Here is a 22,806-nt window from a genome sequence, read left to right as displayed (position 1 = left end):
GATAAGTTATCTATGTATTTCTATATGCCAGCTCCAGAGTCAGCTCCAGAGTCCGATCCGGTTCCGCCTCTCACCACCGCAGCTCGGCAGACACTTCTCCCGAAGCCACTTGGGGAGCCTCAGGTTTGAGCCCCCCTCCCTCCCCAGTAACCTGCCGGCTTCTGCCGGCGCCCCGCGTCTACCCGGGCGTCTTCTATTCTCTCCGACTCACACTCCAGCGAAACGTCCCTTTCCGATCAACTCTAACTGGGAGACTGCCTCCCGGGGCGGCCCCCCGCGCGGGGTTCCAGCGCAGGGCTGGCGGGTGGTGGCGCGCACTCGGGCGCTGGCGGGGCGGGGACTGCGCGCCGCGCGCGGAGGGGGGGCGGGCGCAGGTCGCTCTCTCGGCGCCGCTCCCCTTTGTTCGGTTCCATTGTGTGCCACTTCCTCCTCGGGCGCTTCTTCCTGCGCCCTGGCAGCCTGTGGGCATTTTGTGAAGGGGCTTTTGGTGCGTTTTTCTTTTTTTCTCGGTTTATTTCTTAGTAAGTGAGGCCCTCCTTGCCCGCCTCTCCCTCCCGGCTCTCCACCCCCGGGCCCCGGAGCGAGGCAGAGTGGGAAGTGTCAGTGCCTCCTCCCCCACCCCCGACGGCGGCTCCGCCGGGCTCCCGCCCCGCTCCTCCTCCAGGAGGCATCCTAACCCCGCAGTCTGGACTTTCACCTCCAGACCGGCCGCGTCACCGCCAGGACGGCGACACGCGACCCCGCCCCTCCGAGAGGCGCAGGCTCCGGGCGCCCGGGGCTCCGCCAGGCAGCGGAGTGAGGGTCGGAGGCCGGCGCTCGGCCCAAGCCCGGCCACCTCGACGTCCCAGGAGCCGGTGTGAGTGTCGCCGCGGCCCTCCCCGTCCCTCGCGCTCGCGCTCGCGCTCCCCGGCCGCCGCGCAGCCGCCTCAGCCCCCTTATATAGCCCTCTAAAAATAGCTCGCCTCGCACCGCCTTGTAAGGCAGCAGGGAGATCCGCAGTCTGCCAATCCGCGCTCGCCGCCAGAGCCAAGCCCCGCCCCGGGCCCCGCTCCGCGCTCCCCATTGGTCCTCAGTGACTTCATGAGCCCCCTGTTTACCTTACATGGTCACACGCGGCCTAATGGACGCCCTCCTCCGAGATCCCACGGCTGCGCGGAGAGCGGGGCCGAGGGGGGTGTTTGGGGAGGGGGAAGAGCAGGAGGAGGAGAAAAGGAGGGGGGGAGAGACTACAAACTAGCAAGGATGGGGTGGGGGGTGGGGAGGGAAGGGAAGGGGGGAGAGAAGCGATCGCGAGAAAAAAAAAATGCAACCTCCCAAAATAAAGAGCAAAGATTGCATTAGGAGCGAACAGCGCTGCAGAAATAGATGGCAGCTTCGTGTCAGTGAGTTTGCATCCCCCTTCCTGATCCACGAGCTGGAGTGATTAGAGCCCTGGAAGGGAATTGTTACTCCCGTGGAGAAGTCCCCTTTTCCTGGCAGCCGTCTGCACTTGTACATGCTGGATGCCTCTCTCCATCCACCCCACTCACTCTCTCCTCTCTCACCTCCTCTCTTCCTCTCTCCTGCATTGATTTTTTTTTTCCTTTTTAGTTGACTGAAAAAAACAAAACAAAACAAAAGGGCCACTGGATGTCTGCCTTCTTGGGGGGTGAGCCAGACAGACTGACAAACAAACAGACCCAACTGTGTTCGGGGGAGGGTTTCTCCTCCCGTTTTGCCCGGCAGCAGCAGCATGGACGTGTTGGCTAGTTATAGTATATTCCAGGAGCTACAACTTGTCCACGACACCGGCTACTTCTCAGCTTTGCCATCCCTGGAGGAGACCTGGCAGCAGGTGAATGATTTAAATTACTTGTGTAAATCGTGTGGTGGCGGCGGAGACGCAGGGGCTGCGTTGGTGTGGGCTTGGGGTTGAATTTTTTGTTTGTTTGTCTTATTCCCCCCCCTTTTTTTGGCTGTTTGTTGTTTAAAATGTTTTCGGAAACAGTCATCTGCGCTTACCTCTCCACCCACCCTCTAACCCCTTAGTGTGCTGAGCTGAGCAGCCGGTCTGAGCTGCCTGCGTTTCAGTCACCAACACACATCCTTGCGCACACGTTGTCGGGCTCACTGTCCCCAGCACAGACCTGCGTAACTTCTGGGGTTCGGGGGAACCGGGTGGGAAGGTGGTTTGGGGCTTTATGAGCTATTGATGACAGGATACTGCGTCCCTACATGCCCGAGCTCTACCTACTTGGTACCTTAAATCAGGTTCAGTTCTTTCAGCTGGTGCTGAAGACCGTCAGATGGGGGTCAGGAGGTAGGAGCATAGCGGAGTGTTTTCTCAGTAACTAGCGAGTGACAATAAAAGATAGAAACTTGATTTTGAGATGAGAAGGTGGGCAGAAGGGAGAGGAGCCCAGTGACAAAAGATACTCAAGGATATCTAGGAGGAGGAAGGGAAAGATGTATCTATCTAACGCTGACCAGGCATTGTAGATTTCCCCAGTGCAATGCCTCTATATGTGTCCGTGTTTCTCTTTTTTGTTTGGGGTCCCTCCCTGGTTAGAAGGCACACAGCCTCTGACAAAGGGTGGTGTGTGCTTCCATGCCTCTGACTTTGTCTTAGAGGACTAGTTAAGAAACTCCTATGATGCTGAAGGGCACTGATGCCAAGTTGGCTAGGCGTCCCACTGAGGGCAAAGTGGGTCTGGTGGCAAGTTCAGTGGGCTTTATGAAGTGGAATAAAGAAAGTGCTGGTCAGTGGAAAGTGCTAGATCTGCTGCGGAAACAGTCGTTTTCTCAGCAAGGGTTAGGAACTGCTGAAGGGACACACTGCAGGAAAGATGGTGGGTGGGGGGCAGGGGGGTATGGGTATTCTTTAAAAAATACTCCAGTGTGCACCATGGAACGTCCAAGAAGACAGTCCGGATTTGCACATCAGAAGTGTGAACTCGCACAGTCCGTCTTGAAGAAACCAGCCTGCCCTTGGGGAGGACTGCGAGAGGCTTGGTGTGTGGCTGCTCATGTAACTTCGCTCAGTGACAGCAGCTTGTTAAGGCTAATGAACGGCTGAATTTCTTCTGCCAGGATCCAAAGCGGGATTTGCCAGCTTGAGGCTGGGATGTAACAGTTGTTGCTGCTTTAGCGAGTGAGGTTTGGCTTTGGGTATAGGGAGCAGAGTGGCAAAGCTGATCCTCTGACTGTACCTTTGTTACTAGTTGCTCTTCTTCCCTGATTAGAGGCGGTGAGTTTTCCTCCAGGTGCTGGCCTCTGCTGTCTGTGTGGCCACCATCCGTTGCTGCCCAAGGATGCTGGCAGAGACCCTCGACTTTGTCTCTGAGTGCACACATAGTTCATGCATTCTTAGTGCAAGGCATTTCTTCAGTGCATCCTTTCCCCATCCCTAATGAGACTGTCTCATGAAGGGTCTCACTAGATCTTTTCCTTCCTTTATTTCACATGCTAATGAAGCCAAAATGTTGCTAGAATTTCATTTTCTGAAATAGCTTTCATTTCACATTGTCAGCCCACTGGTGTCAAACTGGTTGCGTATTAACAACTGTCTAGACAGGTTAGGGTAGGGAATCTGTTGATTTAGTCAGCCTGCCCAAGGCAGCCCTTGTTTGTGACTAACTGTTAAACAGTGTTGGAGGGAAGAAAGTTGGCTTTATTTGTTACAGCGTTCCCTCCTGATGAATCACACAACTTTGTTTTGGTTCAAGTTTTCACAGTAGTAAAGCCTGCTTTTGGGGAAGGCCTCTCCAGAGGAAACCTGCTTTTCTAGATCTGGTTAGACCATCCAGAGAGTCTGGATCTGTGAAGAAACATCACTGGTTTGATAATTAGGGATGTATTAGATCTATTGTTTCCTCTGAAGCCTCCTGTGCTTTTCCTTTCCCCTCCTCCTCTCTACTTGCCTCCATCAAAGAACCTCTAGCTTAGTTTCTATCTGCAGGCCAAGGAATCTCAGCCCCCACTTGCCCACACCTCCCTCCTTACTTCTTGCCTTCACCCTCCCCAACTGGCAACTACTCTTACCTTAAAACCCTTTGCCAAGCTATTTGAGAGGCATGCTCACAGTCCACACTGAAACATAAGTTGTGGGGAAGCACTCCTAAATAAGATATCACTCTAAGGAGCTTTCTGCTCCGGGCTCTGTAGTCACAACTGCGCTCTTGAAAGGTGACTGAGACTCTAAGTTCATGTTGATGACAAAACCTCCAACCTCCATCTCTTCCTTCCTCCCCCCCGCCCCCCCCCCCCCCCCCCCCCCCCCCCCGCCGCCGCTTCTGAGTGTAAGGAAGGGGGATGGTTATATGCAACTGACAGGACCAAATCAACCATCAGATGGTGAAATTTTGAGACTCCTTTGCTCAAAATGGCTTAAGAAGATTGCTACAAAGAACCCCCAGATAGGAGGAAGTTTCCTGATGCTCTGGGGTAATCAGATTTTAGAGGTCAGATGAGGAGCAATTATTAGATGTTCTCTGAAAGTGAACAGTGTACCTGGCCTTGAGGAGATGAGCAAAATACAGAGATTCCCATAATCTGATTTGGTTTGTAGAGAAAGAGTGGCTTGGATGATAAACCCAAGAACATCTGTGCATTTGAAAATTAAGGATGGACTCTTTGGGGATTTTATTTTAAACTGTGGCCTGGGGTAATTGTCCTGCGTAACAGTCAGTGAGCTTGGGATGGTCCTCCTGTCACGGGGGTCGTCATTTTGACATTGGGCTTTCAGGCAGTGACGTCTTTCACGACATACAGCTCCAACTCTGAAAACCATTGCCGATGTAATTTTAAAATCCAGATGGACATCTTACATTAACAGCTCTCCATTCCTGGGCTCTGACTGCATACTTAAGCACTTGGCCAAAGTAACATCATCTCTGCCTGTCATATAACTGTAAATTACACTGTGCTTATGTGGTCTATTATTTTATGAAATTCAGCTGACGCACAACTCTTAAGGCTACCAGCCTTAAGTTCTTCGGAAACTTGCAGGAAATTTTCCAAGAGCTGTCTGAGCAAAAGTAGGAAAAAGTCAAAGGTAGGACAAAAGCTGGAGTAGTTTATAGGGTGCCACTTGATGATGGATAAAGGGAAACACATTCATGAGTTTTGTTGCCAGTAGAAATTGTGATTTTTCTGGACCCACTGCTGACTTGGAAAATAAAAAGGATTTGATATGATACCCTTGGTTATTTTTCTCCAAGAAGCTACAAAGACTTCTAGAATTTGGATAGATTTTGTATACCTAGTCTGTTCTTTTCATGAGTGCAGGTCAAGTAATGAAGTTCTGAGTCTTATTTGCACTCAGCTTTGCTTCATGCCATTGAGGAGCATGGTATGTTTACTTGAAAACTCCTACGGAATTATGCTTGTTGTTAATGCTGATTCATAATTGGCAGATGGGGTCAGTTTCAGGCCTCCTTTTTGCTCAGAGAAAATTTTCCACTGCTACTGGAAACAAATAAATAAATCATAGAACATTCCTCCCTCCTCCCCCATTCCCCCATTGTTTTAAACTAATGGCATACTTGGCTACTGTACGAACTAAAGTGTCCCCATAACACTGCAATTTCATCTTGGTTTCAGGCACCCTGGAACGCTTTTTACAAGGGCCTTTGATATGAGGCATCTCTAGGGGACAACCTACAAAAATGGTTGCCTTCCAAGAACAGCCTCATGACACAAGGGATGGGATTTGTTCTGTGAGCTACATTGCTTCTTCCTCTTTATGGTCACCTTGCCTTTGCACTGCCTTCTATAGGTCTGAGCAGCCAGGTGCTGTCTCAGCCAGAAAGACAAAGCAAACTGTAGGGTCCCTGCATCTGCAGGTTTGCCTCTGTCCCCAATTTGCAGAAAACCTTGTCATGAATTAGAATTTCTTGGCAACAGCACCACCCAGGGAAATTTGTAGACACAAAGGAGCCTTGCTAACCACACTGAAAGGATAAAATAGCTGGCTTTTTTTTTTTTTTTTTTGTATGTTATTTGTGTGCTCTTCAGGTACCATAAATCTTTTTTTTTTTATTTGAAACAATGACTTGGTAGATGAAAAAAAAACTGTCCCGTTATTCAGATTTTCTATATAAAGATGCAATCACTAAATAAATGTAGCTTTACAAATGAGAGCACATGTGAGTGCAATCAATCACACACTTAGCCTTTCTTTAATAGACTCGTTTCCATGTTCTTTTTAATAGATACATCTTTTTGTAGATTTAGGGGCTCACAAACATCATCATTCCGTCTACCTGTTTGCAGTTCGGTATTTTAAAGTGAGTGAATGTTACTCTGCAGATATTTTTACTACATCTGTCTTTTGTGGGGGGATAAAGGAAGTGGTGACTTCTTTGTTCTCCATGAAACTCCCACCCCCCCCCATTCCCTACCCTGAGGAGAATGTGATGTTGGGGTCCAATCCATTTAAAGGGCAGAGCAGAAGATGCACAGTGACAGCCTCACCCTGAAATGATTTATGTTATGGGTATGTCAGAGACCTTCAGTGCTCCGATGTGGGCTCTTCCTCTCTTCCAGCCCATTCTAAATATAAATACCAGTGGGGGCATTTGCCTCTCCGCTTAAATGGGAAGAGTTTAGAGAGGGTCCTAATGGGGCTTTTAGTAGCCGCTCTTATAAATCTTCAGATTCTTCTCCCTTCAGAGGATTCCTGATTTTAACTTTTTGAGTACAAGAAGGCATTGCAGTCTTCTTGAATCACTCCGTGCCCATTGAGCAAAGAAGGGTACAGTTTACTCTGGCCAGCCCCCACTGGCTCGTGTTGATGGAAAAGCTGATGCCCCCTATCTCTGCAGTTTGTAGTAGTGTGCCAGGGTTTTTTTTTTTTTTTTTTTTCTCTTCCTCCCCTATGCTGGACCCTATGACTGGCCAGTGCAGAGAACGTCTCTGTGATTCTGGTTCACTCAGTACATCAGTGAGCATGTATGTTGGAATTGGGATTTGCTGAAAGTTTAGGACAGCTCCCCAGTTTAACCTGAGTAGTGCCAGAAGAGTGAGGGGCAGAGAGTTAGTCTCTCTACAAAAAAAACCCTTTGTTTTCCTGAATCATCTGAATGCTTACTTAGCACAAACAAGTAGAAACGTTTTAACTCAAACTGCTGAATCTTCCCAAATACAGTGATTAGGAAGTTCTACAACTACCAATGGTTTAAAGTCAATGGAACAGTTTACAGTGTCTCATCTGTAATGTTACATGTAACCTGGGCAGGCTCAGAGACACTCCTCCACCCCGGTCCGTTGTGTGCTCACCCTAGAGCATCCACCTGAAAAGCCAGCCTTTTTCGATTTAGTTTAAGAGTTCCCAAAGTAAATGAAGCGTTGCCACTACCAGCACATGCTTTTACCTAAAAATGGTCATGATCTTGATTGTCTTTATCTGCAGCTCTGATTTGGAGAATGATTTCTACTGCCTTGAGTCCTTTCTGTTTTCCTCACTTGGCATTTTGGTGTGACAGAGAACTTGCTAAGTGTCCTGCTAAGTGTATTGTGTCCATTTCTCCCTCCATTAGAGCAGCTTCTAGCAGCCCTACCCACCACACGTGTGGTCGATTGATATTACAGCCAAGGGTCAGTAGCAGCTGTGGCATATGGACCTAGTGTCAGCCTGCTTAAGGTGTGAGTGACTTCTGATTTCATAGTGATACCATACCTGATTGGGCTGGTGGGGGCCGTTGGTCACACCTTGTGAGATTTCCTTTGTTTATGTTGAAATATGGAAAATACTTAACAGTAAATCCTTCATTCCTTAATTGTAGTTATGTGCAAAAATACTCTATGGGAGATGCAGGTATAGATTCTGCCCTGTAAGCTTGACTCCAGTAGGGGAGAGGAAGCACGTTCAAAATTAAGTGATACAGAATCAGAATATAATTGCCAAGAAAAGAAATTTTAAGTCCTGTGAGTTTTCGAATACTTACCTGTGCCTGTCTGTATTTACCCACTTGGCCACAACCTTGTTTATAAAACATGCTTGAGATTTACTAAGTCCTGTTGCTCTTTTAGCTGATGGCATGTTGGGGCTGGTGGCCCTTTTAGGGCAGATGAATATACAGTGTGAATACACATGTCCCTAATGGCCAGGAAACAGCATCCATGTCATTCGGAAATGATTAGAAGTAATTAAAATAATGACTGTAGAGCCACATGTGATATCTAGTTCTGAATATGGGTTTATTGACATTTCCTGAGGGTCATATTGAAAGTCAGGCCCCAGGCCTTGTACTAAACCTAAGAACATAGAATCTCGGAATTTCAAATCCTGAAAAGGGTCTTGGTTTCTTCAGTTCTAAAACGCTAGTGTTGGTCCAAGTGGTTGTTAAAGCAGATGAGACATTGAACCCTCCAAGGCCATATAGCTGTTGTTAACACTGACGGTCCTTCCAGGACTCAGGACCCTTTTTGGATGCCCACATCAGTTTGCTTGCTTTTGGTTACACTGTCTGAGTATACTTTGAGTCACTTCTCATTCTTACTTCCTCTCTCTTTCCCTCCCTCCCCTTAAAGGGAACAAGAAAATCCCCTTTTTTACTTAGAACACTACTAGTACATGGGATCTTGGAATTGTCTGGGGCTTAAACCAAGCCATTGAATATCTTGGTAAAGGCTTATGAGTATGATTGAATCCATTTTCCACTTTTATAATAATGTGTGATAACCTGGAAAACGTACACTGTCCTGGAAAGAAAAAAACAAACAAAAGCCCCCAATTACAACTTTAGTTTTATTTTAAAAAGGTCTGTCACTTCAATGATAACAGGTGGAGTGGGAGTAAGGAGGATGTGTAATGTATACAGTAGGGGGTTGGGATGAACAATATAACTGGGGTTTTATGTAGAAAGCATCCAATGTGAAATGGCTTTTTCTCTGACACCTTGCCAACAAAGGGGCCACACAAAAACGGTAACAGCAATCATGTGCCAATTCAGGAAAAAATTTTTTGAAGTTTTTAAAAATTACTAGAGCAGGCTGGATGGGCAGTGAGGTTGTAATGTTTTACAAATTTAAACCAAAAAAATACTACATAATGAGATAAGCAGTTGGGAAGAAAGTCAACTTCTATGTGCTTTTCAAAATGTTCTTTTGGGGCTGGTGGATGAAGTGGACCTAAGTCCACAGCGTACCTCCTAAGGAAGGGAAATGTGGGGTGCTCTTCACCCCTTTGCCTGGTTATTTTTTGCCTGTCTCTACCCAATCTTGGTGAGCTACGATGGTGAGAATTCTCTCTCGGAACTCATCTCACTGATCTGTTTCATCTCTACAATCTTAGAAACTGCAGTTTCCTCTCCAAATGGAGACTTCTTTATTTCCTCAGAGCTGTAACCTACATCTCCAACTGTAGATATTTTCCTGACTTTCAGGCCCCCAAAGTGGGGATGGATTGAAAACATGGGACTGACAATAAAGGCTTTTGGGGTTGGCTCATGATCACCTCAGCTGACTGTGTCCCAAAGCTTGAACTCAGCAACGTCTTTCCTCTTTTCCTCGCTGCCTGGTTTCTTTTATTGAGATGACCTTTCTTCTTGTGATCTATGTTTGAAGCCCCAGTCATCTTTGGCTCCTCTCTTCCCTTGCATCCAATCAGGTGCAAATCCCACTGATTTGGTCCCTGTACTACTTCACCATGGCCTTCACCTTCCTGTTCCCTCTGCCATTCCCCAGGGCAGCCCCTGGCACCACCCCTGGACTGACTTTCTACCTCCATCACAATGTTTTCAAGCTCTTGATGTCTCCCTGTTGCATGTAGAATGAGACCAAACTTCTGAGTCAGGATGTTCTAGGATGTTCCACTTGGCCTGGGTAATTGTCACATTTCCCCCTTTTATGTGTAGTAAGTGCCATCCAAACTGGATCACTGTGTTTTTCCTGCTTTGGTCTTTATTTCTGTCATTTCCTTCAGCTTTTTCCTTCTTCCTCCATCTTCTCTGATTCTGTTTGTCCAAATTCTACCCATCCTTTAACTTTCAGAGGGTTGCCACATCTTCCAGGAAACTCCTTTCCTTTCTCTTGGCTGTTAGTAATTGCTACTATTTCTACACTCTTGTGTAGAACTTTTTAATTTTTCATGATGCTTTTTAGTTTTGTTTTGTAGTAGAGCTTCTCTTTCTCTTCTTTCTTTCTTTCTTTCTTTCTTTTCTTTCTTTCTTTCTTTTTCTTTCTTTCTTTCTTTCTTTCTTTCTTTCTTTCTTTCTTTCTTTCTTTCTTTCTTTCTTTCTTCCTTTCTTCCTTTCTTCCTTTCTTCCTTTCTTCCTTTCTTCCTTTCTTTCCTTTCTTTCCTTTCTTTCCTTTCTTTCCTTTCTTTCCTTTCTTTCTTCTTTTTCTTTTTACATCCCTTCCTTCCTTCCTTCCTTTTTCTTGTCTTTTTTTCCTGTTGACTTGTTTTTCCAGTCAGGTTGTTTGATGTAGAGCAGAGTTGATGCTTTGGTTATAATTTTTTTAAAGATTTTATTTATTTATTTCAGAGAGAGAGAGAGAGAATGAGAGATAGAAAGCACAAGAGGGAAGAGGGTCAGAGGGAGAAGCAGACTCCCTGCCGAGCAGGAAGCCCAATGCAGGACTCGATCCCGGGACTCCAGGATCATGACCTGAGCTGAAGGCAGTTGCCTAACCAACTGAGCCACCCAGGCGCCCGCTTTGGTTATAATTTTGATAATCAACTTTTAGTATGTAACCCTTCAGGTTCATAGAGAGTCTTGCACACAGTAGACATTCAGTCGATGTGTAGGGATTATGATATGATGGTGAGTTAAGATTTGGCTATGTCTGCAGCAATGGTTTTCAAGCATGGCTGCACCCCAGACCAATCAAATCAGTATCCCTTTGGGTGGAATTCAGGCATCAGTCTTTCTTAAAGCTTCCAGGTGATTCCAATATGCAGCCAAGGCTTTGAGCCATTAAGCTATGGAGAGTTAATATCAGATATACCAGAGTTGCAGATGCCTGCTGCTTATATGGAAATACCTGCTTTCTAGTGTAACTTGGAGTCTAAGTGTAACAGTGGTTTAGAATAAAGCAGGACAGTGCTGGTGGATGCACTTCCTCCAACTCAATGGTTAATAGCGATGGCCCAAGTGTTGTTTCATCCTTCTTGTTTTGCTTTCCCTTGCCTTAAAGTGTCAAATGCAGTCCCATTTGGCTCACATTCCTGTGACCCATTAGAGGTTTGCTTAACCTGGTCAAATTCCATTTCTGGTACCTTTGTGGTGTTGGACATTCAACTGCAGCCATGCCGTGCTTCAAATAATTCATTCTCGGCAGGCTCTCGACCAGGATTTTCCACTTACCTCAGCCTGCTCTGTGGTTTTAAAGGGATGGATGCATGCATGAACATCTGTTGGGTGATGCCAGGTAGGCATTAGGTAGCAGCTCTTCATATTTTTTACTGACCTCACGGTTTGGAAGTAGACTCTGTTTATAAAGGATTTCAAAGGACCCATGTTTCTCGTAAGAGGAGCAAAAATAAACTGTGGAAAAATTGCCATTGAGGACATTCAGGCAAGGAGGCTGCCTCCTTGTCCATAGAAGGCTTAGCTCTTGTGGTAATGACCGTGGCATGCAGCGATCTTCACAAAGAAGCCTTAGACATGCCTCGATTTCACACTGTGATGTTTGCAAAAATGTATGTACTGTAGCTACATCCTTTTATCTATAAACTGTCTTTGATGGGGGTATGGTTGGCAAGAAAGAACATCATGAGAAGAGCTCAGAGCTGAGGGTTGAAGGATGCCTTTTGGAAAGCCCAACCCAGCTGTGAAAACGGCAATTAGCTGTAGAGCAGTTGCTGCGCAAGGAAGTGCCTGCCTGCTCCTGACCCTGCTCGAAGGCTCACCTTCCAGAGCTCAGTTAGCAGGAATTCAATGGAGCGGTCATAGTGCTGGCTCTTATTTTTGGAGAGGCGGCAAATTTAGTCAGCGTACAAAGGAATGGAAATAGATTCTCCCTACCCCATACCTTTTGAGCTTTCGGTGTTTGTTCAGATGGCCACTATAGACCCTGTCCATAGAGCCCTGCCTCTGGTGGGGGAAGGGGTCTGCTGCGAGGTGGCCCTATGTGGGGCTGATTCTCCTGTGAGCCACCTGACACGCTGCTAAACAGCAAACTGAGTCGCTGGCTTCACTTCTGTGTTCTGAGATTGTGCAGCCCTTACCTGTGCGTTTGCCTCTCTACATCAAGGTTTGTGGGGGTTTTTTTTGTTGTTGTTTTTTTGTTTTGTTTTTTGTTTGTTTGGTTTTTTTTTTTAGTATGGACCAAGAGATCATTTCCTCCGTGATGGGGATTTTCCTGTTTGCTTGGGAGAGTCTAACAAGCATCTGTATTAAGCATTCGTTCAGAAGGGCTCCGGGTGTCTTGCTCATGGTCTCTTGTCATTAGCACATTCTTTCTGTAACTAAGGAGCAGGTAGATATTACAGAATTTCCCATTCGGAGGTGAGAAAATTGAAGCAGAGGAAGATTAAGCAAGTTGTCTTTTCGTAGCTGCAAAGGAAATGTGTTGCAAGACCAGTGTTCTTGGAACACACTTTCCTCTTCCCTCTTTCCACTTGACAACTCTTCCTATCATCATAATAAGCATTATAATAATATCTAATATATCTCAAATATGCCCTGAAGATGATTTCATTTGAATTCCTTATATGCAGCATTTTATTTAATCCTCCAACCCTGTGACAATACAGATTCTGCATTTCTCCATTTTATAGATGGAGACATTGAGGTTGGAGGTATTAAATGGCTCGCCTAAAATCACACAACTTGGAAGTGGTTGGGCCAGGATCCAAACCCAGGCAGTCTGCTCAACACTCTGAAATTTTAACACTCATACTGATGCTTGGTGAGATAGGAGACACCAGGGCAGAAGCTAAAGGTCATGGCCTGGCAACCAATGGACCTGTATGGATTTTAACAATTCCCTGGTCTGTTTTCTTCCTGGGACTTGATTTTCTCATCCATAAAAGGACTGGACTATGCTCTATCTCCTTCAGGCCACAATGTTTGGTGTTAGTCAAATTACATGGAGGTTTTGGAATAAGGCAGAGCGGAAACCTTGAGACAGTATCTCTGGGCCTCATTCTATCATCTGTGGAATGGAGTTAGTAATGCTTACATAAGGGCAGGCATGTTGGCTATCTGGCCCAATGTCTGGCAATTAGCATCCACTTAACAAATGCTCATTTCTTCTCCATTTTCAACTATTTTTCCTCTCCTCAGTTGCACTGCAAAGTGGCACAATGCTCTTTTTCTAAATGGTATCACTGATCTAAGACAGAAGGTGAACGATGGAAAGCAGGGCAAGAGAGAGGTCTGGGCATTGGGCATGGTATTCTTTTATCCATCCCATAGGGGAAGCTCTTATGAAGTCACTTGTACTTAGACCTGGGGAAAGACTAGCAATACCCATTGTCCCCCGAAACTGGGCCTATGTGTCATGTTGGAATTTGGCTGGCCTGTTCATACACATTTCCAACCCATTCCCCTTTCTTTCTCTCCAGTCTTACTTATGACTTACTTCTCTTAAGTTTTTCCAGCATGTGGTTATTTTTTTTTAAGAGCCAGAATTAAGCATATATAACATAATACAGTGCTGGTTACTACACCTGCCATTTCTGCCTTACCTGATGACTGAGCTTACAGCAGCTTATGAGAGTGAATCAAGTTTTATGAGATCTATAAATATCTCAGATAGGATTTTTATTTCATTTTCCTCCTTCAAATAAGACATAATGGAAGCACTCACATACACAAGGAATATTCTTTCTGTGATAAAGTAGGGCATTTTTGAATTGGCCTCTGAAAAGCAATAATTTGATGTGGTTGTTCGTGTTGGGAGTTTTATGGGGTGGGGGTAGAATCATGCATATGCTGTTATAAAACTCAAAGATTATTTCCTCATATTGAAGGTTTAGCCCAGCACCTATAGAGAGATTTATTTCAGAGATGCCAGCCCGGTGCACAGACTGCATTCCCTCCTTCTGAGGAGGGTGTGTATTTGTGATTTCTTTGATACACAGAAACCAGGGAAGGAGGGTCCCATTGCCTGGCAGGAGGGGGCTCCTGGAAAGAACATTTCCAGTTCTTTGTCTGGCCTGCTTCCAGCTATCCCAAGGGAGAAAGTCCTCACCCTTCTCCCCACTTCATAGATTTCCTGGGAAGTCTTCACACCACTTAACATATCAATGAGATCTTTTTCCTAGAATTTCATTTAAAAAGAAGGTCCTAAACTTACCCAATTTTTTTTTAACTGTACATCAACCAGTACCAGGAATGGAAAGGATTTTTCTTATCTTGCTCTTGAGAAGTATCTAGAAAGAAACTTGAACATGTAACTTTAAAAAATGTATTTTAAAAAACAAGCTGTAAGTGTTCTAAGTACCCCACTTTTTCTGCCTGGAAAATGGAAGACAGGAGCTCCATTTGCCATATCTAATCCAGGGCCATTGTGACAAATTTAACTACAGATTTAACTATCTGACTTTCTGATTACTTAGGTGTTTTTTGTTTTGTTTTGTTTTTTTTGTACAACTTCTCTCTACATACATATTCCCCAGTTCTCAGTAACTTTGTGTTTAACTAGATGGTAATTTGTTCTCATGTGAACTTAGTGTACCTGAACCAAAGACATACAGAGGATTTTTGCTTTAATATCATTTAATTTTTCTTCTATTTAACATCATCTCAGTGTGTAACGTAATCCTACCATTTTGGCTCTGCCACATATGCTCACTATTTTGTCCTTATCATCAAATGGTGTGATCTCTTTCCTTCTGGCTAGAGCTTACCTTAGGGTAGAACTAGGAAGAGTTAGATTATCAGGGACACAAACAGGAAACTCCTAGGCTGAACTGGCTTGAAGAGCTGTTTTATTTGGCCAGCATACATATTTCAATTTTCTTTTTAATTTGGATGTTTTTAGACAGATTATGTACTCATCAATTAACCTTGTCCCCATTATTTCTACCTAACTTCATTTCTGATCTCTGACTTGGTGAGCATGTATTTGGATTTGTGAGCCCTAGACTGGCAGCTCTCTGAGGCACCTTCCCCTCCAAAATGCTATGATTTGGGAACAACCTTTATTTCTCCACCCCAGTCTCAAGCTGGATTGCTTTATACTCTCACCCAGAATTCATTTTCATTGTGTCTTAGATTTCTCTGCCTTGTTGAATGTCTTTGTTTGGGATTCTGTTTTATAGAGCAGCTTCCAAATTGCATCTGAATTTCTCCTACTCATCCAGGTTCTGTTGTAGATCTTTGAAATCTGGGATGGAAAAGACCATCTGGTTTACCCCTCTCCCCGCCTGGGCTGAGCAGTTGCTCCAGAGCATGTTCATTCCTTATTGGTATTTGCAACATTTTCCAATTTGGAAACTGAGTTTCCTGAGCTTGTAGCCTCTTCTTGGTCTAAGTGAGAGCAAAATGACACAATACCAAACAAAAAGTATTTTTTGGTCAGATAGCATTCATTACCAAATGGCTGCTATTGTCAGGGCTTCTTTTGTCACTCCTGGAGACCCAACTGGTCAGTGGTGGGAAAAACTCCTTTTTGAGGAAGAAAAACACGTAACAAGTTTCTTAGTCTGACATAGAGGCATGTTGTACAGAATCCCATTAATTGCTTTAACTGCTTATTTTTTGTTGAGGTGGATTTTATATGCTTGTTTCACAGAGGAAGTGATGCTTTTTGTATGAAGAAATCCAGGGCATTATAATAAAGTACTTTCCTGAGAATCAAGTAATTTGCTTTCTTCCTACCCCTGGCACGCAAATACTGCCAGCAAGGCACTTGGCCTTCATTTTCTAATGCTTTTAGGATGCTGTTCTACATTAGAGGTATTTAAAAAAATTTATTATTTTATATTGGCTCCCTTAGGTTACTAAGGATATCACTTAGATTGACCAGATGGTGAATTTCAGGGTCGTTCTTTTCCTGTTTAAAAAAGCCATTTCTTTGAAATACTTGATGTTGAGGCTTCCTCCTTTTCTCCAATCTCCAATTCCTTTTCCTTTTTTTTTTCTTTTTAAAAACTTGAGTGCTAAATAAAGGTCCAGGGTCATTATCTTAACATACATATTAATTACTTTTTAAACTAATACCTATTTTACTGTATGAATTAGCTTACCATTAAAGTATTTCTGAAAAAATATTTCAAGGAAGGAAGGAAAAGAAAAGAAATGAAAAGAGAAGAAAAGAAAAGAAAAACAGACGTGGACTTAAAATGTCCTTGTGTAGTTTTCCTATGAAAGAGAAGCAGAATGCAAAAAAACCTTTTCTTCTTACCCAAGATGTGTCTGCCTACTTTTTCCTCCTGCTTTTGCTTCCATGATCTATTCTTTAAGCTCCCTCTTCATAGAGACTAGAATTACAAATATTAGAATTTGAAGATCATGGGACACCTCATTACAGTCCCTCTTCCCCTCCTCAATTTGCAAGTAACCTGCCTGAGCCTTACAGACCATTATTTCAGTCCAAGCCAGTATTGGACCTTTAAGAATTGTGAGCCCCTTTTCAATAGTTTAAAAACATTCTCATGTTAACGCTGTGCGTGGTGCAGGATGGTTCAAGGCAATGCCTCTCAAAGGGTGGGCTGCACTGCTTAAGCTTCAAGAGCACGGTGTTAAATAACAACAAATTAACATGGGAGGCAATATTTTTCCCCTTTCAGATTTTTTTTTTCAATCCTTGTGACTATCTCAAGGAGAAAGACTCAGCTTTGTGATAGTATGTCTTTAACACCAAAGGCTTGGTAATCTTTCCTTCTTTTCTTCCTCCTTCTCCATCTTCTCTTTTTGCGTTTTTGCTTTCTCACTTTCTCTCTCCCTTCCTCCTCCTCCTCCTTCTCTTTCATCTTCCTCTTCTTCTCATAAAGAGAGAACAGATCTCAGACCCAGAGCTTCTGGCAGGCAAACATCCAGCTAAATGTTAATAATATCATTTTGGTTTGTTGTCTTTAATTTTACGGTTATCTTTTATGGATAGACATTTACAGGAAAAGTATCTTAAGATATATGCAACCTTAATATATAATATCTTAGTGAGGCAATTAAAAAAGAAAATGATAGGGAAATGATTGTACAGATGAAATGTTGACTTGGTAAAAATGCATAGAGGTGGAATGAAAATTAAGTTTGAGAAATACTGGTGTGGTAGAAAATTCAAGGGATTTGGAATCAGAAAACCTGGAATTTTGTCCTGACTTTGTAAGTATAAACCAGGGCAAAATGCTAAATTGCATTTTCCCATCTGCAATGTCAGGATTATAATAATAGGATTGTTATAATCAAATGATATATGGATGTGAAAGTGACTTGTAAACTGTCACATGCTATACAATGTTATTGTTTTCTATTCTGTGGTAGGGAAGGCTTTTTTTTTTCAAGCCTTAAACTAGCACTTCTTGTTGGCTTTCTTCCTCATGATTTCTGTTCAGTTTTCTGAGCAGAAATATAGTAGCTTTTTATTTGTTCAAATAGGGCTATTACTTGTGACATACCCACAGCACTTGGAGAAACTTTTCCTACTGGTTGTCTGAAAGTGGGGACATTTCTTGTGTGTGTGTGTTAGCTTTTACATAAATTTTGAAAAAGTAAATTTAGTTTATAATCTATGGCATGCCCAAACTTCTGGATAAAGATAACATATTTGGCTTGATTTTTTAAGATACATTTTTAAAAAATAAAGTATTTTACCATGCATGAAACAGTTGTGTGCATGTATGTATGTGTGTGTGTGTGTGTGTGTGTTAGTACCCAAGGCTGAAGGAAGTTTGGGGTTTGTGTAGAAGTGAGAATTCTGGGGACAGTTTGCTTCTGAAAGTGGAAGTCTGTGTGGCTAAAATGACTCATTAACAATGTACTGTCACATGTTGTTAGATGATAAGAAGATGGGGACTTACCTGGGTAGGAAGTCCTAGACTTACCATGACCTCTTAGCTTGACTTCCAGAGAAACCCAGCTTATGTCACATAGGGATTGGAGTGACAGAGCACCATATGTGCTCTCTGGAATATGAACTCTTATCCCAGCCTAGGGCAATCCTAGTAGGAGGTAACTACAGATAAGAAGGGAGGTTGATTTCTCTGATGAGGACCACACTGACTCCACTAAGGATGCTGAGATCTCCATGCTACTTAAGACAGGCACCATATTGATGAGGACTTAGGAAGCCAGAGTGTCAGGTCCAAAGGTCTGCTTGCATACTGCCTCACCTGGAGTGCTGGTGGAAATGTAGGCATATCTGGATCTCTGTTTGTGAGGGACCACCAGAGTTTAGTCCATCTCTCTTTTGGGGTGGAGTGGCTCTGTCTTTCTACATCCACTAGAAGTAGAAGTTTGCACCTGGGATGGCCCTGGGGAACAGCCTGTGTGGTGGCTTGGCACGGGCCTCTCTTGCTGTGCCTGCTGGGTAAGATCGCAGACACAGTTCTCCCCTCACAGTAGGTAGAGTGGGCTGAGGTCCCTGAAGCTCACAGCTTCCAGTTTGCTCTAGCTCCAGACTTTCAGAGAAAAGTAGAGATGAAGAGGGATAGGAATGTCAGCCTTTCAACCCACTTCTGTAGGGATTTGTCAGGACATCCCTTTGGCTCAACCTGCCACGTGAGAAATTTGATTCTGGGGTCAGGAATGTGACAAAACACTTGAGTATGCCGCTGGATTTTTGCCATCAGTGTGATTTGCAGGGAAGTGTGGCCATAAAATGCTTGAGGTCATGAATTGGACGGACTCCCCATCTGGAGAGCCATACCTTTCTCTGTAAAATTAAATATTTATGTACTTTTAAGGTTTAGTTTTGATTTTTTAAAAAAGGGTAGAAACATACTTAACTATTAAAAAAAAGACAACATAAAATGCTTTGGATCTAGTGGTAACATTTTTAAGTTCACAACAAATAGCTTTATTGGAAAACAGTGTTTTGTTCTTTAAAGAAAATCAAACCAGTCCTAAGACATTTCAAGAGCCAGCTGATCTGCAGCTGGCGGAAAACACGGTGCAGGCAGCAGGGGCCAGGGGCTGAGGTTGGCCTTCAGCACATTATGTTATCAGAGAGCTTGGTCATTGTCACTTGCTCCTCCTCCTCCCGATTTAGGGTCCCTCTGCTGTGGCTTTCTCCAGCAAGCACTGACTTCTTTTCCCTTTTTATTTTTATTTATTTATTTTTTTTAAAAAGATTTTATTTTATTTATTTGACAGAGAGATAGAGAGAGAGCACAAGTAAGCAGAGAGGCAGGCAGAAAGGGAGAAGCAGACTCTCTGCTGAGCAGGGAGCCCGACGCAGGGCTCGATCCCAGGACCCCAGGATCATGACCTGAGCCGAAGGCAGCCGCTTAACCGACTGAGCCACCCAGGCGCCCCTTCTTTTCCCTTTTTAAAAACACTCTTTATTTTGAAATAATTATAGACTCAACAGCGAGTTGCAAAAATAATACAGAGTCCCATTCACCTTCCACCCAACTTCCCCCAATGGTGACATGTTATTATATGGTTATCTAATGATGGCTTGATTCCTTCTGAGGCACCTGTTCTGAGGGAACAGGGTGGGTGTGGGAGGAGGAAACACCTAGAAAAGGGGGGGGGAGGGAGCGCTGGGTGGGGGTAGAGTGGCAAGCTCGAAGGAATCCAGGCCTCCCCCACCCCAGCCTCTTTGCAACTGGGGTCTCTTGGCTGTTAAAATGAAAAGCCAATTATCTCCTGTGTAAAAGGGAAGAAAGAGAATAAAAATGTCTATTATACATGCTGATATGCTTAACATTTCAAATAAAAGGATATATATAAGTACTTGTTGACAGTTTGGAGGAGAAGGAGGAGAGGGTGCTGGGGGGGTGAGGAAAGGGAAATTTTTACTTTTTATACCCTTTCTGTTCCATTTAAATGTTTTTGCTTTCACATATGTTCATTACTTTCAGTTTTTTTTTTTTTAAGAGCAATCCAGGTGATGGAATAATAGGCCACTTATGTTTTCCTCATTATATGGGTTTTTTTTTCTAAGTTTTATATATTAGTTTAGAAATTACCAAGCTTCTTGGGAGGATCAATAATTTGGACTGTTAACAATTGTATATAATTATAGTACAATTGCTGTTCTTTTAGTGCAGACAGTAAATGAAGCCTGCTTCTCCCCTCCCTAACCTATTTGAGAAAATAGATATAAGAACCAGAGAGATAGAGGTTAAATATCAGGTTTATCAGTGATAAAATGATAATGGCTTTAGACCCAGTTGGGAAGGACCATTTCATTTTGGCTTCCCAGTGTTTACCCTATCCCCACCTCCTGCTAGCTTAGGGGCGGACACATCCAGGAAAGTATATGATCCACCAAACAGCAGTTCACCAGGATTCCCCAGGCCTACCTGTCCCCAAGGTGCTTCCCACATGGCAGGGGATAGAGTCAAGCCCTCCAGGGAGGAGTCAGGGTGAAGAGAGATGAGCGAGCACAGCACTCTTTTTCCTTTCTTTTCTCTTTTTTCTTTCTTTTCTTTTCTTTGCCTTTCTTTGCTTTTCCTTTTCCTTTTCCCCTCCCTTCCCTTCCCTTTCTTTTCCTTCCCTTCCTTTTCTTTTCTATTCTTTCCTTTTCCTTCCCTTCCCTTTTCTTTCCCTTTCCCTTTCCCTTTCCTTCCCTTTCCTTTCCTTTTCTTTTTCCTTCCGTTATCACCGATTACTTTCTTTCCTGAGCAGGAGTGAATAAAGGAAGTAAAAGGAAATTTGGAAGTTTTGCTTCCAGAATATTCTGGGAGATATTTATTTCTGGGGGCCCTCAGGGAAACAAAGTACAAGGAAAAGACTTCTCCCTACCCAGAATGAAGTCTAATGAAGAGGGAGCAGCATGCCTCTAGAGGAGGGGAGGAAGGAGCCCCACAAAACAAGGGGGAGAGCTCAGGGTGCAGGAAAGAAGACAGGAGGTGTCAGGGATGGGTTTACATTGGTCTGTCTGACTCAGGGGAAGGGGTCAAGGGTTCCCTATCCTTGGCTCTGGTACTTAAGGAACCCCCCTGCCAGAGAGAGACTGGGAGTGGTCAGGGAAGGGGAGTGACCTGAGGTGTGTTTGGTTCTAGTGGGTTTTAAATTCCACCAATCTCACCTGTAAGTAAAAATGGGAAGAATTTGAGGACTATAGACCAGCAGCCTTAATAGAAGAGTGGTATAGGTGGAGAGAATAGAGCAGAAGAATCCCATGTCTCTTAAAACACTCTGACTATGGGGACTACTTTGTCCTTTACCTGTCCACCTGTCCACCTACCTCTTCTTGGCTACTTCACGTCAGAACAGAACTCACTCCTAGTCCCTGAAGTCAACTGGCCTTGCTGATCAGAGTATGTCATCCATCAACAAGGGATGAAGACATTAGGATAATCATACTGGTACATAATAAACTATTGAGATTATTGAGAAGGAAGTAGAGAGTGCTTAATTTTGTAGCTGTGCTTCATTTCTCTTCTGTGAGTTTTTGGAGGGGGGAGTTTTCTTTCTTTAGGAGTTTCTTAGTGGTGCCTTGTTTATGTGAATAATTGTTAGTTGCTCATCTTATGAGAGGAAGTAAAGTAAAAAACAACCCTTGTCGCCATCTTGATTGTAAAAATTTCCATTTTTACTTGTAGGTGAGGTTGGTGGAATTTAAAACCCACTAGAAGCAAACACACCTTGGGTCACTCCCCTTCCCTAATCACTCTCCTGGTTCTCTTTAATTCATACCTTCAATTCCTCCCTCTCTTTCTCCTTCCCTTCCTTTTTTCTAAGGGCTTTCTATATGCTAAGCACTGAGCTAGGTGCTGAGGATGCAGTAGTGTATCCTATCCTTTCCTTTTACTTCCTCTATAGGTAGACATTGTCCCTGCTCTTGTGGAGTTTAGAGTCTAGCAGTGGATCCAGAAGATAAATACACCCAGAAGTATGCATAGTGACGGGGATATAAAGAAAAGAACAAGATGCCAAGAGAGAATATTTCCTTAGTGATTTTCCTAGTCACATCTGAAATAGTCAAGGAATTTTCCTGTTCATCTCACAGCTATTTTTCCCCCAAATGTTCTCAAAATGTTTTCCTGGAAGTTTACAGTTACCACTCAAAAGGAATCTAAAATGGAACAGACATTTGGGGTTGACAAAACTTAGAACCTTTAGATACTTTTATTTCATTTACTACTAGTCTCTTGGGTTTATAACTTCCCTGCTATGTTTATGGCTGGAGTTTTAGTCTTGCTAAGTAAAGAAGTCATCACATTCCATATCCTATAGATATTGTGGGCATTGAGTAAATGTATTACTGGTTAAAGATTTTGTTTGTAACCTTAACTTCTTTTCTAAAATATTTATGTTATTCCTTACACAGAAAAGAAAATGAGGGAAGGAAAGGAAAGGAAGTTAAGAGTCTTTACATGTCACAAAGCAATCACGGCAGGCAAGAGATTTTGACTATTCATGTCAGTGGAGGCCTTTATGATATCTTACTGCACATCCTTTGTAATGACGTCTATGTATGTAAACCCAGGAGGTGGTTTATGGTCATCAGTTGGTGCCAGTTTTTAAAAATATAGATATGATGAGCATTTCTTTCCTTCAGTTCTGCCCAAGGAGTGATTGGCAAGTTGCCATTGTCCCCTGTTGAGTGATATGAATAGTATCAACAAATGTATCAAGCTGTATTTGTCTGATTGGGGCTTGGTATGTGGTTAAAGGGAAAAAACCTTTCTGACAAGTGTGATACTTCTTTAACAGCAAATGGATTGAATTGATGTAGGTATGATTTGCAATAGGGGATGCTTAACCTACTATCTAGAATTGTAGAAGCTGAAGACAATAATGACTTTACAAAGATAAG

General features: G+C 43.6%; 1 protein-coding gene across 3 annotated transcripts in view; it reads left to right on the top strand.

Moving 5' to 3' along the window:
* The first annotated feature begins 1,262 nt into the window (after positions 1-1,262).
* The window catches only part of KLF7 (Kruppel like factor 7), an 85,871-nt gene continuing 64,327 nt past the window's right edge, over positions 1,263-22,806 (top strand). For all 3 annotated transcript variants that reach the window (XM_035726641.1, XM_035726640.1, XM_035726639.1), the window contains exon 1: positions 1,263-1,834. In XM_035726641.1, the coding sequence (XP_035582534.1) occupies positions 1,733-1,834 (102 nt within the window). In that variant the 5' untranslated portion in view covers positions 1,263-1,732. The remainder of the gene's footprint in view (positions 1,835-22,806) is intronic.

This window comes from Zalophus californianus, chromosome 3, assembly GCF_009762305.2.
Source record: "Zalophus californianus isolate mZalCal1 chromosome 3, mZalCal1.pri.v2, whole genome shotgun sequence".
NCBI classification, from domain to species: Eukaryota; Metazoa; Chordata; class Mammalia; order Carnivora; family Otariidae; genus Zalophus; species Zalophus californianus.
This window is presented reverse-complemented; position numbering and strand designations above follow the sequence as displayed.